Source organism: Ovis canadensis, chromosome 2 (assembly GCF_042477335.2).
Source record: "Ovis canadensis isolate MfBH-ARS-UI-01 breed Bighorn chromosome 2, ARS-UI_OviCan_v2, whole genome shotgun sequence".
NCBI classification, from domain to species: domain Eukaryota; kingdom Metazoa; phylum Chordata; class Mammalia; order Artiodactyla; family Bovidae; genus Ovis; species Ovis canadensis.
In genome coordinates, this window is record NC_091246.1 from 232,385,188 (window position 1) to 232,401,010 (window position 15,823).

Sequence of the window (15,823 nt, forward strand, 5' to 3'; positions counted from 1 at the left end):
CAGACAAGTGCTTCAAAGGAAAACAGGGTGTCAGACGGTATATGACAAGATGATACAGCATGTCTGAGGGGTCAGCAGATAGGGAAGACTTCTTTGAGGAGGTGATATTTGAACAAAGATTTGAAGGATGGAGAGGAGCTGAAAGACTGATGAGGGGAGGGGAGGCAGAGAGAGAGAGATGGCTTTCCTGGCTGAGGAAAGGCAGTGTCACAAAATCCCTGTGTCCTGGAGGAATGAAGCAGACAGAGGGTACAGTGCATGAAAGGACCTTGGGTCTTTAAAAACTGACATAAATACCGCTATGGAGGAAGGAAGTTGTCTCCCGGGGCGACGAGTGTGTGGGCAGTGGAAGCTGATGTAGAGAAAGGTGAGTAACGGTGAGTCACAGAGGGACCTGAGCTGTTTGGAGGAAAGTAGCCGGAAGCATGACAAAGAGAAACTCAGGATTCTGAGATGCATAAACGCAGGATTTGGTGGAGAACGATCATCTTGTGGGACTTGACTGGGGCTGATGGCATCAGAGAAAAGATGTATTTAAGGAGTTATGACGCAGGACTAGGGAAGAGGACTCAATTTGGCTTGAGGCGCCAGTGGTTATGGAAAGACATTTTGATCCAATATATGCTGGATAATTTCGCTTTTCTTAGCAACCAAGTATGTGCTAAAGCAGCTTGAAGGAAAAAAAACAAAAAACTAAAAAAAAAAAAAAAAAAGAAACAAAACCAAACACACACACACAAACACATACCTACAACCACCAAATGCATATTGAATTTAAGAAAGGAGCAATACTTATTCTATGTACAGGTGACAGCTTGCTTTATAGTTTATAATCAGTATCATAAAAGTTCTCCCACTGTGCTAAAATAAGCTGCCTTGCATGGGAAGGGGTGAGTTTTATGGTAATATGACAGTGGTAATAGTTCCCTGTGTACAGCATTTTGTAGTTTATGAGACATTTTCACATGCAGTTTCTCATTTTAAGCCTCATTACAATCTTAGGTGGAGATTTTCTTTTATTGTTATCATTTTCCTGATGAGGACATGGGATTGCAGGGGTGAAGTGACTTGTCCAAAGTCACTGTGTCAGAAGTTGACCAAAGTGGCTCTCAGATACAGTTTTGCCCACTTCATGGCCTTTGCTCCGTGAGAGGAGGCTTGGATAGGCATTGGAAATTAGACTGAGTTTCAAGGGAAAGGTCCACAATTTTAATTTTAAATGTCTCATATTTTTAACACTTGGGTGTTGTCACTGGAAGCAAATCATCTTCCAAGGGAAGTGTCATCTTGATAAATACGCTTCTGGAATTTTAGTCTGCAGTTGGATAATATCAGGCCCACATGCTCACCTGAGTGTTCACTGTTGATACAACAAATGTCGATACTTTGAAAAGTGGTTTGCCACCATCGACCCATTTAATGTCACTCCCAGTGTGCTGCAAAAAAGAGTGTGTTACTGTCACTGCGGCAATTTGAGAGAAAGGAAATATCAATAAATAGGTTATTTAGTTTATGTTAATTTACTACCTTGATCCATTAGTCTCACACTACTATAGAGATGGAAAATGAGAGATGCAAATATATTTTGCAGTATTAGTAAATGATACCAATGTGATATCAGGGGATCATTTTGAATAGATCATTTCTACTGGCCACAAACAAAACAAGGTATTGAAATATTATAGGTACAGTTGATTCCTAATTGCAATGGATGAATACATTAAGGTGGGATTAATTTAAATAGCCGATGGAAGATAACCTCATGCCATTTAGCCCATGTATCTTTTCTCTTAAGTTATATGCTACCCAGTACCTTCCCATTTGCAGAATCTTGAAAGCTTAAATAATTTGGAGGCAGGCTTGCTGCTACCGGGATATTATACTCTTGAGAAGCTATCTGATCATCTTTCATCAAAGGAAGCCAAGCATATCCAACTGTAAAAAAAGAAAAACAGAGAGAAAACTTTTCAGTACACACCTTCACGGAAAGGAGTAAAAAGAAAGCTATTTATCATTTACGAATACAAAACTTAGTTTAAAAACTCTAAATAAATCAGCTTTTCAAGTACTTTCCACTTCAAGTCTCAGAGATGACATGCATGGCTATGTCGGATTGCTTCTGGTCAGTACCTGGTGTTTCCAGTGCCTCCTTCTTTTTGGCGTTAGCTTTTGCATTTATGTCACAAGTGACATGATAAAAAGAAAACAGAATATGGTGTTTCTCATGAAGTTGTGTTGGGAGCTCAATTTTCACCTGCAATGAAAGAGATAGTAGCTCGGCTGAGACTGAAATCATTTTCCTAGGGTCAGGGCAAGACAAAGCATAGGTACTTTAATCTTTTAAAAAGTCTTTAACTGAAATCTAGGTCCACGTTTAAGTCAGCACTAGAAGTACTGATTTAATTCTTAGTACATATCCATCCTGCTAGCACTAATGCGTCAAGATTATATTTTTACTTCTTTACTGTGGTGGATTATGATAATTTAGACTACCCAGTGTTTCTCCTTAGGTAATTTATGTCATCATGGGCAAACTCTGGGACATAGTTTTGAGCAAACTCCAGGACATAGTGAAGGACAGGGAGGCCTGGCATGCTGCAGTCCATGGGGGTCACAAAGAGTCGGACACAACTGAGCGACTGAACAACAGATTTTGCCATAAATTAAACACACACACATATACAAACAGACATACACATATGAAAAACACACAAGGAGACATAACGGTACAATGTAAATAAGGCACAGATTAAGGACTTATCCTCAAGGGGCATGAATTAAGCTGTCCTCACCTCCCAAAGGGTGTGCATGGACCAGTTGCACAAGCATCACTTGGGAGCTGGTTAGACGTGCAGAAACTCAGACACTACTCCAGACACATGGAATCTGAATCTTCATTTTAAGAAGATCCCCAGGCGATGCTTTTCAGTTTTTAAATCTCTGTCACATAGGCTGCCATTTAATTCCCTCAACAGTCTTGTGAAGTAAGATGGTATAGAGGAAGCAACCAAGGCAAGAGACGTTAGGGGGCTTTGAGTCACTTAGGAGGATGGACTCGTCAGTAATTACTAGGACCTTCCAGGACAAGAACATCTGTCACACTGGAATCCCAGGATCCCAGGCAGGTAACCTACATTCAGTTCAATATTAGCAACCAGGTAGTTTCTAGAACATCAAATCAAGCAATAAGGTGACAGTGAAAGTGAAGTGAAAGCTGCTCAGTTGTGTCCAACCCTTTGTGACCCCATGGACTATACAGTCCATGGAATTCTCCAGGCCAGAATACTGGAGTAGGTAGCCTTACCCTTCTCCAGGGGCTCTTCCCAAGCCAGGGATTGACCCAGCTCTCCCACATTGCAAGCAGATTCTTTACCAGCTAAGCCACCAGGGAAGCCCAGAGACCCAGGCAAATTATCTACCGATTTATTTATTAGACTCTGTGCATCTATATAGCTAGTTAATTTATTTCACACTGTTCAGGAGAGAATTTATTAATAGATTTTCAGTGTCATCCCTGGGACAGTAGTATCAGCATCACTTAGAAACTTGTCTAAAAATGTGAATTCTCGGTCCCCATCCCAGACATATACAGGATCCAAAAATCTTGGGGAGGGGGCGGGTTTCAGTAATCTGTGTTTTAGCGAGCCTTTTGGGTGATTCTATGCCTGGTAAAGTTTGAGAACTTCTGAATTAGAATGGTTTGCAGTTTACATATATGCGTTACATACCAGCATGCTAACCTGGTAACAAAAGCCAGTATACAGTTCAAAGCATGCAATAACTAACAGTGCAGCAGAACGAAATTTTCTCTTTTCAGCCAGAGCACATAGGAATGAAACAGGTGCTTAAGAATTCCAGTTAAACTACATATTACGGCAAATACTCCTCAGAAGTAAGTACTGAAAATATTCACATTATATTTTTAACAGTGTCTTAGAAGAATTGATAGCCATGCTTATAATTAAGGCAATCATTTCTTTTTGCAATGCAAAGAAGAAAATGGTTTTGAATCTGCATGGCATAGTTCACCAAGCTGTTCATTAGATACACGTTCTCCTGTGGAGAAGCTCACTGCTTTTACAAGGATTCCAGGAAGCACATGAGAGTGAGAGAGATTAAAAGCCACACTTAACCCTAAGAACATCCTTTTTTTTTTTCCTTTTAATCTTATACATCGACAGAGAATGCGCCTTTTAGATGGGCTTTGTCAAGGGGTCAGTATTGTAGTAAATTTTCAGTAACACGGTAATAGACCTTTATCTTAATTTTTTTTCACCTCTGTCCTAAATTTATAGGGAAAAAATTAAGAGCATTAAATGGATGTGAAAGAAGGAGATAAGGTTCCTCAGGTCTGTGGTTTCATCAGTGTTCTTTTAATAAGTTTAAAAATGGTCCAAGTGTAAGCAAGGGTTATAGGCAGAATAATAGCCCCCCCACCCCCCAACCCCCTGCCCACAATGTCCCCGGGGCTTCCCAGGTGTGCTAGTGGTAAAGAACCCGTTTGCCAATGCATGAGACATAAGAGACACAGGTTCAATCCCTGCGTTGGGAAGATCCCTTGGAAGGGGTCATAGTAACCCACTCATTCTAGTATTCTTGTCTGGAGAAGGAGCCTGGTGGGCTACGGTCCATAGGGTTGCAAAGAGTTGGACACCACTGAGCAACTTAGCACGGAAAGATGTCCCCCATGTCTTAATGCCCAGAATACATGAATATGTTTCCTTACATGGTAAAAGGGACTTTGCAGGTGCAACTAAGATAAGGGTCTTGAGATGGGGAGATTAAACCAGATTAGTTCAGTGGAGCCAGTGTAATCACAAAAGTCCTTATCAGAGAAGGCAGGAGAGTCAGGGTCATAAGAAATGTGAGGAGAGAAACAGAGGTCAGAGTGATGACACTGCTGGAAAGGGTCAAAAGCCAAGGAAAGTGGGCATTTCCAGAAACTGGAAAAGCAAGGTAAGGATTCTCTCCAGAGCCTAAAGGAGAAACGGATCCCTGCTGACACCTGATTTCAGCCCTGGGGACCCATTTCAGAGTTTTGACCTGCACAACAAACTGTAAGATCATCAATGTGTGTTATTTAACTCACTAGACTGAGATAATTTTTTAGAGCAGCAACAGGAAATTAATACAAAAGCTGTGATATTTTTAATCCTACACATCATACTGACAGGTTTCATGAGTTCAGACCTTAGTTTAATAGTTAGAAATTAAATTTAATTATTGGAACTTGTTTTTCTGAAGCTATTTATACTACCAGCTGACATGTGTATAGTAATTTACCATTAATCCAATGAAGTTTTTTTTGTTGTTGTTATTATTTTTTTATTTTTTGCCATGCTGCCCTGCTTATGGGATGTTAGTTCCCCAACAAAGGGCTGAACCCAGGCTCCTGGCAGTGGAAGTGCAGAGTCCTAACCCCTGGACCATCAGGGAAGTCCCTCAGTGAGTGTTTTAGATGTGTTATAGCAGAGTGGTGAAGCTTCAGGCTCTGCAGTCACATGGCCTGGCCTATATTTTGACTGTCACTTCATAGTTACATGCCCTAGGCTGAGTTGCTTCCCTGACCCCCAGTTTCCTTATCTGTAAAGTAGGAAGGATTGGAGGTTCATTTTATGTGTCAACTTGACTGGGCCATGGGATGCCCAGATAGCTGGTTAAATATGATTTCTGGGCGTGTCCATGAGGCTGTTTCTGGAAGAGACCAGCATTTGAATTTGGACTGAGCAAAGTGGATGGCCCTCCCCACCAGGGTGACCATCATTCCATTGAGGTCCAAAATAGAACAAGAGGGCTGGGGAAGGTAGAACTCCCTCCCTGCTTGACTGCTTGACCTGGAACACTGATCTTCTCCTGCCCTTGGTGCTGCTGGTTCCCAGGCCTTCAAACCTGGCCTGGAATCTACAATAGGCACTCTGGTTCTCAGGCTTTTGAACTACACCAAAGGCTTTCTGCTAAAGCTGAAACTCCAGTACTTTGGCCACCTCATGCAAAGAGTTGACTCATTGGAAAAGACTCTGATGCTGGGAGGGATTGGGGGCAGGAGGAGAAGGGGATGACAGAGGATGAGATGGCTGGATGGCATCACTGACTCCATGGACATGAGTCTGAGTGAACTCTGGGAGCTGGTGATGGACAGGGAGGCCTGGCATGCTGCGATTCATGGAGTCGCAAAGAGTCGGAGACGACTGAGTGACTGAAGTGAAAGGCTTTCTTGGATTTCCAGCTGGAGATGATAGATTATGGGACTTTCAAGCCTCCTTGTATTAAATTATATCTATCTATCTATCTTCATATTGGCTCTGGTTCTCTGGAGAAAGCTGAGTGGATGAAGGGAGACTGTGTGCACTTGGAGGACAGTGTGGTGCCTGGCACATAATAAGAGTCTTAAGAACTGGCAAAGCAGGTCCTGAGGGGAAGGGGTCCAAGCTCCTTCAATTACTAAGAAGGTTATAAGCAACAGTGCTGGCTCATACTCTAGCCTTTTCTGCTTTGTTCCTTAAGACATCAAATGCTGCTGCTGCTGCCGCCAAGTCGCTTCAGTCGTGTCCGACTCTGTTCAACCCCATAGACGGCAGCCCACCAGGATCCCCTGTCCCTGGGATTCTCCAGGCAAGAACACTGGAGTGGGTTGCCATTTCCTTCTCCAATGCATGAAAGTGAAAAGTGGAAGTCAAGTCGCTCAGTCGTGTCCGACTCTTAGCGACCCCATGGACTGCAGCCCACCAGGCTCCTCCGTCCATGGGATTTTCCAGGCAAGAGTACTGGAGTGGGGTGCCATTGCCTTTTCCAGAAATGCTGCTACTGATTGGTAGGAACTATCTAACACAATCTTTGTTATAGTAGCCAATGAAATAAAAGAAAAAATTCATCTAATTTGAAAGGAATGATACAATAAAAATTTCTCTTTTTAAAAAGACAATCATATGCTGAAATATATGAATTTTCAACATGGTCCTGGGGCAACTGTCAATGAATGTAGTTTTGGAAGCTTGGTTATCTAAACACCTGCTAAGGAACGTCCTGAGTCGGAGGTGTAGTCAAGAGAGCATTTATCATCATGTATTATCTCACCCACTCACGCATCTTTTAAGGAGCTGCTGAGGGCAGGGAAGTCTTGACCCTTACCTCATCCGAGAAATCTGGATTCTGGGAATGGTGCAGAACTGCAGTGTAGGCAGCAGAGGTGAAGAGGGGCCCTCCAGGTTTTCCATAAATACACTGTTTAAAAAATCATGAGTTGAATAATTATGAGGGTCTGAAATTAACCCTGAGCACAGAAAGGCCACAACTTTTTTCTGTTCCCCATTCTGGAACAAAGATAAATTTTGTGATAACCTTCCAGGCTTAGCTGACATCTAATTAACCTTGAACTTCTTTGATCTGCTGTCCTATATTTATTCTACAACGGGGCACTGTTGAAGAAAATATGAAGGCTTTAATTCACTCTGTAGATATTACGTCAAAACTGAATATCTGAGTCAGTTCACTACCTAACTTTTGATTACTGGAGATAAGAGACTGTTCACTTCTGATTCCTGCAGCCCATGGTATCCAACTCTGATCTAGAGTTTAAGGTCATCAGTCCTGGGTGACCACAAGGCTTGGTTTGACCCCAGTACTTGACATGCCAGCCCCCAACCAAGAATGCTGGAATCCTAGGGCTGGTTCCAGGCTCTACCATATTGTATTTTTCTTCTATCCCAGGTCCTAGTCAGGCCAGCTGGTGGGGATATGGTATTTTCCCGTCATAAAAGTCCTTTTAGCCCAAGGTTCAGAGTCCCTCTATTGAAGTTAGCTGTATCTCTGAGTAATGCTCTAGAATGCAATGAAACAGAGGTCACACATACCTGCAAGTACTTTTCATTTTTAAGAATTTTCCCCATAAGCAATGCTCTAACAGGCCTGGTGTGTTTGCCATCTGCTCACTGCTATTGTTCGCCTGACAATTTCATTTCATTTTAGTTTTTCTCTCCTGCTGCTAATGCTATTGTGGAACTTGGAACCTGAGGAGGCTGAGAGTACCTTAGGACAATTTTAAAGAACTCTTTCTCTCTACTCTGCATGATTCATTCAATCACTCAAACTGCTTACTGTTCTTCTGAATAATGCTACCACCCTTCTGAGTTTGGAGAATATAACTGGTCCCTGACAGAGTGCTTTAAGAGATGATCTCAGATAATTGTGGGGGTTAGCTAGAAATGAGTTTTGTCCTTTACTATCTCTTTCCTCTGATTCATTGAAACTGGGAAGATCTGGCTGCAAGCCCACTAAAAAGAATTTTCCACTCTATTTTTATAGGTTACTTTATGTTGTTTGAAGCTCCTAAAATAAAAAGAGCATACATCAAATATGAACTCTGAAAAAAGCCATCTAGTTGCAGTTTTATAGGTTCAAACAGCCCAGTTCATACAAACCTCATGGTTTTATTGATCTTATTAAATCATGTGATCAACAGCAGGGACCAGCTTCCCAGGGCCATTTCCCAGGTCCTCAGGCAGATGGCCACATGCACCTTGCATAAAAGTGAGCATCCCATGGGGCACCTGCATTAGCCATCAGGCCAGTAGGAGCAGCCCTTCTGCACAGACCACGTGAAGGCCAGCTGGGATGTGGCATTTGAAATCAAGTACGGTGAATTCATGAGATGCAGGCTAATCTCTGAAAAGGGCAAAGACTTCCAGCGGGGAATCTTTGCATTGATTTCACACTAGAATGCCTTCCTTTTTTCCAAATCATGAAAAGCTAAGTGGAGCCACGAGACTGGCATTTCTAATAGATCTAGTTAATGGTGGCTATTCAATCAGCTACATGTTAGGAAACTTAAAATAAATGTACTAACTGCTCCTCTTTCAAGCACACTAAAATAAAAGCTTCTTGGTGGTGGAGGGAACCAGGGCACCTGCCTCCCCCTTTACGCTGTGTTCCCCCTGGGGCTTGGCTCACCTTCAAGGGTCTGGCATCTTCCTCATCAGAATTTTTGAATTCAATGCACACGGTTATATTTCGTGCCTGAAATTACAGCAGAGGAAATGGACATTGTAATTTCCTGTTAGATAACATCACAAAACAATTCAAGTGCCTAAAATAAGTAGCTTCTAATTAAATCTGAAAAATGTAGACTAGCCAACATTTTCTTGTGATAGTATTCATAGTGCTCAGAAATAGAAGAAGGATTTGGAGATTATTTAAAAGGGAATAAAAGACTCATATTGAAAGTACAGGTATGCTATTTTCAGAGTCTCTAAATAAACTAAAAGTAGAGTCTAGAACAAAATTAATTAGGGCTGATTTCAGAAAGGATTATTCATATACTATAAAATGCATATCCTTAAACACTTTTAAGGTAAAGCTCATCACTGCCTCTCATTAGTGTTGGTCCATAGTAATTTGTTTTTGAACTTTCAAGAAGCCATCTTAATATGGTCTGAATAGGGTAGCGAGAGAGGATGATATTTCAGAAACATATCATACCTTGTTGAAACATTTCTGGCTATCATACTTGAGGTGCTTGGGGTAGATGTAAATCTGATTTTTGTATACTCTGTAAGGACGGCAATACTTTGTTGAGTCATAAATAAATTCTTCCACTTCCACTGTGGGTTCTGGTTTTGCCGTCACATTGAAAGGCTTGACAGGAATAAAGGACGATGTTACACAGTCTTTAAAAATCAGAAATAAAAGTTTGTCATTGAATATGATCATAAGTGAACAGGACTTAATCTATTTAAAAGTGAATCTATTCAAAATAGAAATTGTATACTTGTATACCAATTTATGTTAAATTATGCTGGCATGAAAAATTTTTAGGAGGAAAGCATGATAGATAATTAGTGATATATTTAACATCAAAACTAATGTCTCAAAAAACTGGCAAATCTTTTGGATTTATAACCATTTTCTTTTTGTAGTAAGCTTCATAGAAAAAGTAAATTTTAGCTAGAGATCCTCGGAGCATACTAACCAGGCCAGGTTGGACCCCTGGGTTGGGAAGATCCCCTGGAGAAGGGAATGGCAACCCACTCCAGTATTTTTGCCTGGAAAATCCCATAGACAGAGGAGTCTGGTGGGCTACAATCCATGGGCTCACAAAGAGTCAGACATGACTGAGCAACTAACATATATAAGATAAAGAGTAGTCCACTGACCTTAACCATAACATTATAAAAATTGATCTGTGATAGAACAAAACTCTGTCCAATGGATTTATTATTGGCTTAATTGTAATTTTCCCTATGGAATGATTTCACAACATTGGTCATAATCACCCTCTGCATTAGTTACAATTTTATTTTTTCTTTGGTTTTTACCATCTCTTAAACTCTAACTTTGTAAAAAATAGCCTAAAAGGGAGAAAAGATCATGAAGAATATATAAATCAAAACTGGTCACTATATAGTTTGGAGGCTTCAGCCTGCAGTACTGAAAGACAGCAAGGTTTTACACCTTCCTTTACTCCCTCTGGAATTTTCCTGTGTCCAAACAAGCAAAATGGTTAGCTAAATATGCTTGGGAATCAGATTACAAGATTTTTTTTACAAAAAAATCATGTATAATTTTTAAATTATATATTTAGATTTCTCTGATGTTCTCTGGCTCTTTCAGAGAGAATATTTTAGCTTTCTCTTTTGCTATTTTTCTTTTCCCTAGGTAATAACATCTACGTCCCACACATCAGGAGGAAATGGCTTAGTTTATCTTCTGGTTTTTCACCCCAATCAATATAAAAGTGATTTGGAGCCATGGGTTAAGTGAGAATGCTCTTTTTTTTTTTTTTTCATATTACAGTGACTTGTGGAAAAATCATAAGAATGAAAAACTTAATAGCGCTCATGGTAATTCAAATATCCTGTGATAATGACCCTTTTCCTGTTTGTAGCTCTTTTTAGAATGCCTTTATTCATTATTTGCACCACCGAGAAAGTCACTAAAAAGCGTAATAAGAAGGAGAAAAACAATCTCACCACTTATAAATCAATTCTGAAGATCTTATTTATAAATTAATAAAATTGCTTCTGAAATTTAAATTTTCACTAACATAAATGAACCATATTCTGAGAAAGATACATGCTCTCTGTGTAATAAGGGTCTAGAAACATTCCAGCTATAACTACTGCATGGCCCTGGGTAGCTACACACGGTGTCTGGAGTAGCTTTTCGGCAGCACAGCGTGGCATTGCCCAATATGGGTTAGGTTTATCAATACCTCTGAAACTGACTTTCGTTATTTGCAACCCTTCAGTGTTTGAGGATTAAGTGATATAGTGTAATATCCTGCCAGGTGTATGGTGAATATTAGGTTACCCTGAATATAGCTCCTGTCTTATAATACGTATGCTGCTGCTAAGTCACTTCAGTCGTGTCTGACTCTGTGCGACCCCACAGACAGCAGCCCACCAGGCTCCCCCATCCCTGAGATTCTCCAGGCAAGAACACTGGAGTGGGTTGCCATTGCCTTCTCCCTGTAATATGTATAAGTCTGTCCTAATGGAGAAAGAAGTCCCAAATTTTTACATGATAATGAATTAGTTATCCCAAACCTTAAGATAAAAAATCCCAAACAAATCTTTGTAACAAACTATCTATCCAACGAACCAACCAACCAATCAACCAACCAAAAAGCCACTGAATACTCAAACTGTACAAAGAAACCATGACATCATCATCATACTTGGATGTTCCAAAGGAATGTTGTCGACAGCAATATCCAGGCTTCCAGGAATGGTCTGTGTTTTGCTTATTCTGTCATTTCTGTGAAAGTATGCCAGCATAGACACACACACACACACACACACACACACACACACACACACACACACACAGAGAAACACACAATGAGTTAATTCTAGTTGTCAAGGAGAAAAAAAAAACAGTCAACTGTAATTCTGAGCTTTGATAAGAATAAACAGTGGAACCTTAAATAATCTGTGAATAATTTCATTTAGCTAGTTGAAAACTAAAATGTATGTGATTTTGCAAATAAAAATTAAAAATCGGGGAGGGATCAAGTTATAGATATTCTAAAGGATATTTTAAACTTGCTTGTACCACTTCAGATAACCATTTATTTAGCCAAATAAGTACCATGTAAATTATTAGTTTTGGTAAATGGTAGACAGCTTTGTTAACAAAAGATACTAGCATTTGAATTGATTTAAATGATTCACTTTCATGGGAATTTTAAGAATTTTTGAGAGCAAGGCTGCTTTTTGCTACAACTGCTTTTTCCCTCTTCACCAACAATCCAGGAGGAAAACGGACCTTTCCTTGACCCCGGTTCTTCTTCTTCCACCTCTGCAAGTGTGTGTAGATACTTCTTTACCACCTAACCCTGTTCCCACGTTCATTCTAATTTATGAGTCCTTGAATTTCTTTCCTTTCCTCTTTCCTAAAACCTTCTCCCCTATTTTCCTTTATAGTAAGGTAGAAGTTGTTGATCACAATTTCAAATGTTACCCCTCTCAGGAAATCTACTTTGAGAGGCAGAATAGTTATAGTGGTGGGTCAAGTCAGCTCTTTCCAGCTTGTGAGAGTTGATGGTTAAATTTTCAGCTATTTTGCCTGCCAACTGTAAAACACAGCCATTATTAAGAATAAAACTATATAAACTTATCATTAAACACATTAATTAAACACCAAGGTAATAAGTACTAAAATTGCATCACTTAGTAATTGTTTTACTACGTGGTAAGATGATCCGTGATCTTGAGGTTATTTACACCTAACTGTGTGGTGGAAATGTCATAATGGTGTGCACCTTTCTTCCCAACTCCATGTTGCTAAAGCCCCACTGGTAGCTTGAAATCAGCAATGGTAGGAACAGTTACACCACAGAATTTAGCTATCAGTACAAATCAGATTTTTCCTGCCAGAGGGTTAGGGGTAAACATTTATCAGCACACTACTAAGAATAAATGTCATAAGGTGTGAGGCATCTGTGAAATAATTGAATCTCACAGTATGGCACTGGGTATTCCAGATGCCCTCTAAATGCTATAATGATTACTTTCTTTGCTAAACACCAATAACATGGGTTTCATGACAATATGGTCTTCCGTTTTGCCCATTTCTTTCTGCTGTGTTACAACTTTTCATGTTTTAATACATTTTGGAAAAAGTAAAGAGAAAAAGTATACTTATTTTCTACTTAGTGGCTATAGGAGTTTTGATCATGAAGTTTGAAAAAAGGAGGGTCTCCCCATGTAAGGAGTGGTCCTGTAGAATCACATAAAAAGTAATATTGGCTCAATTCTACCTTTATTTTGCTTTCAAAGGTTTATATTTTTTCCAGAACAAAAAAAAACATTGGGCAAACTTCCCTTCTAGTTAAATAGAACTATATCATTTATTGAAGATACAGAAAATATTATTCATAGTAGTATATTATTTTAGTTCTGGAGAAACAAATTAATTGATAAGAAACTGTTGATTCTGAGACAGGAGAAGCAGACAGCTTATATCTGATGAAGAGGCAGTGGGTACAGCATCCTGAGTGTGTCAGAGGACTAACAGTTTTAGTTCAGTCATGTATCATGAAAGAGCTTAACATCATCACATCATCACGTTCCTGTCTGTTCCTTGGTATGCTTACTCTTAGAACCCAGTCACCATGCCACGAGGAAGCCGTAGCATCTGATGGAGAGGCTCCCACGGAAAAGAACCAAGGTCTCAACTCCACAGTTCCAGCCAAGCTCCCAGCCAACAGCCAGCACCAACTTGCCAGTCATCAAATGTACTATCTCAAAAATGGGTTCTTTAGCTGTATTTGGTCTCTTCCAGTTAATGCCATATATAGAAGAGACAAAGTCTCCTCACCTAGCCATGCTCAAATTATGGACTCAAGAGTAAAAGTGATGTTGTTTTAAGCTACTAAATTTGGGGGTGATTTGTTACATAGCTATCAATCACTGATACAGTTTAATGTTTCACTCTCCTTCTATATTATTCTGGCAAAATGACTCAGGGTGTCAACTGGGCATATGTGAGGTCATCTGCAAAGCATCTGTTTTCGAAGGAGCTTGGTATTTGAAGAATCTGGTAATCAATTATTGTTTTTGCAGAAATACTAAATGAACAGTAGCAATGGAACTGATTCACGTTGATTTCAAGAGTATCCCCCAAGTCCTACCTTATATAATCTGACGCTAGTTTAAGGAGGTCCTCAGTTGAAATCTTGTTACTTTCTTGTCTATACAGTGGTGAAAACCTTGAGTCTCTGTTCATATTTCCCTGGTTGTCCTTAAATACTGGTCTGAAAGAAAACAATATTTATTCAGTTTGATATCTGGCATGGGAGGGAGGTAAGAATTCTACTACTGAACAACAATGCTCCCCTTTTGGTATTTGGATATCATTTACCAAGATGTATTTTTAAGTTGACTAAAGTGATTCAACTTCCCACTTAAAATGGAAGAAACGCCAAGGAACTTATATAGTAAAGAGACAAGAAAACTTCTTTGACAAAAATTTCATTTGTATACTGTATTTATTATCTTTAATTTCTTATTTTTAACCTAGTATCTACAGTGACAGCAGCCCATATTAATTACAAGTACATTTATTTATGATTTAGTAATGTATCAAAGCCATAGAGTATTAGGAGTGTGGAGAGGAATAGGAACACAGGTTATTACTTTTTCATCATTTCCTGGGCAAGTTAGGGTCACGCTGGGTTGGGTGGTGCCATTAGAATTTACAAGTAGAGGAAATGGGATAAGGTGGTGTATATGGGTGTAGAGAGGCAGACTCTTTAACATTTTCATGAAGATAAAGGTGCCCATGTCCTAAAGTTTAGGACAGACAGAAAGATAAAATCGAAAACGCCTGAGTAAGTCTTTTGTACCAAACAAAGAGAGTACCATGAACCTGGACAATTTATTTCCTCCCTTGGTCCATTTCAATGGGATTATATAGATTTATTTAAAATACATGAAGCTTTTTCATCCCAATAATATAGTAATGTGAGGCAACATTTCTTGAAAAGCAAGTATACATAGCATCAGTTCAGTTCAGTCGCTCAGTCCAACTCTTTGCGACTACAGGAATTGCAGCACACCAGGCCTCCCTGTCCATCTCCAACTCCTGGAGTTCACTCAAACTCACATCTATCGAGTCAGTGATGCCATCCAGCCATCTTATCCTCTATCGTCCCCTTCTCCTTCTGCCCCCAATCCCTCCCAGCATCAGAGTCTTTTCCAATGAGTCAACTCTTCGCATGGGATGGCCAAAGTACTGGAGTTTCAGCTTTAGCATCAGTCCTTCCAAAGAATACCCAGGACTGATCTCCTTTAGGATGGACTGGTTGGATCTCCTTGCTGTCCAAGGGACTCTCAAGAGTCTTCTCCAACACCACTGTTCAAAAGCATCAATTCTTTGGCACTCAGCCTTCTTCACAGTCCAACTCTCACAACCATACATGACCACAGGAAAAACCATAGCCTTGACTAGACGGACCTTAGTCGGCAAAGTCATGTCTCTGCTTTTGAATATGCTATCTAGGTTGGTCATAACTTTCCTTCCAAGCAGTAAGTGTCTTTTAATTTCATGGCTGCAATCACCATCTGAAGTGATTTTGGAGCCCCCCCCCAAAAAAGTCTGACACTGTTTCCCCTGTTTCCCCATCTATTTCCCATGAAGTGATGGGACCCGATGCCATGATCTTAGTTTTCTGAATGTTGAGCTTTAAGCCAACTTTTTCACTCTCCTCTTTCACTTTCATCAAGAGGCTTTTTAGTTCCTCTTTACATTCTGCCATAAGGGTGGTGTCATCTGCATATTTGAAGTTATTGATATTTCTCCCAGCAATCTTGATTCCAGCTTGTGC

The 15,823-nt window shown here is 40.0% G+C and overlaps 1 protein-coding gene across 6 annotated transcripts in view; it reads right to left on the minus strand.

The window, feature by feature from the left end:
- DOCK10 (dedicator of cytokinesis 10) overlaps nt 1–15,823 on the minus strand; it is a 310,443-nt gene that overhangs the window by 70,762 nt on the left and 223,858 nt on the right. For all 6 annotated transcript variants that reach the window (XM_069574684.1, XM_069574681.1, XM_069574682.1 and 3 more), the window contains 8 exons: nt 14,129–14,251; nt 11,672–11,751; nt 9,475–9,662; nt 8,947–9,012; nt 7,129–7,221; nt 2,131–2,254; nt 1,814–1,935; nt 1,350–1,436 (listed from right to left, as the gene is read on the minus strand). In XM_069574684.1, coding sequence (XP_069430785.1) covers nt 1,350–1,436; nt 1,814–1,935; nt 2,131–2,254; nt 7,129–7,221; nt 8,947–9,012; nt 9,475–9,662; nt 11,672–11,751; nt 14,129–14,251 — 883 coding nt within the window. The remainder of the gene's footprint in view (nt 1–1,349; nt 1,437–1,813; nt 1,936–2,130; nt 2,255–7,128; nt 7,222–8,946; nt 9,013–9,474; nt 9,663–11,671; nt 11,752–14,128; nt 14,252–15,823) is intronic.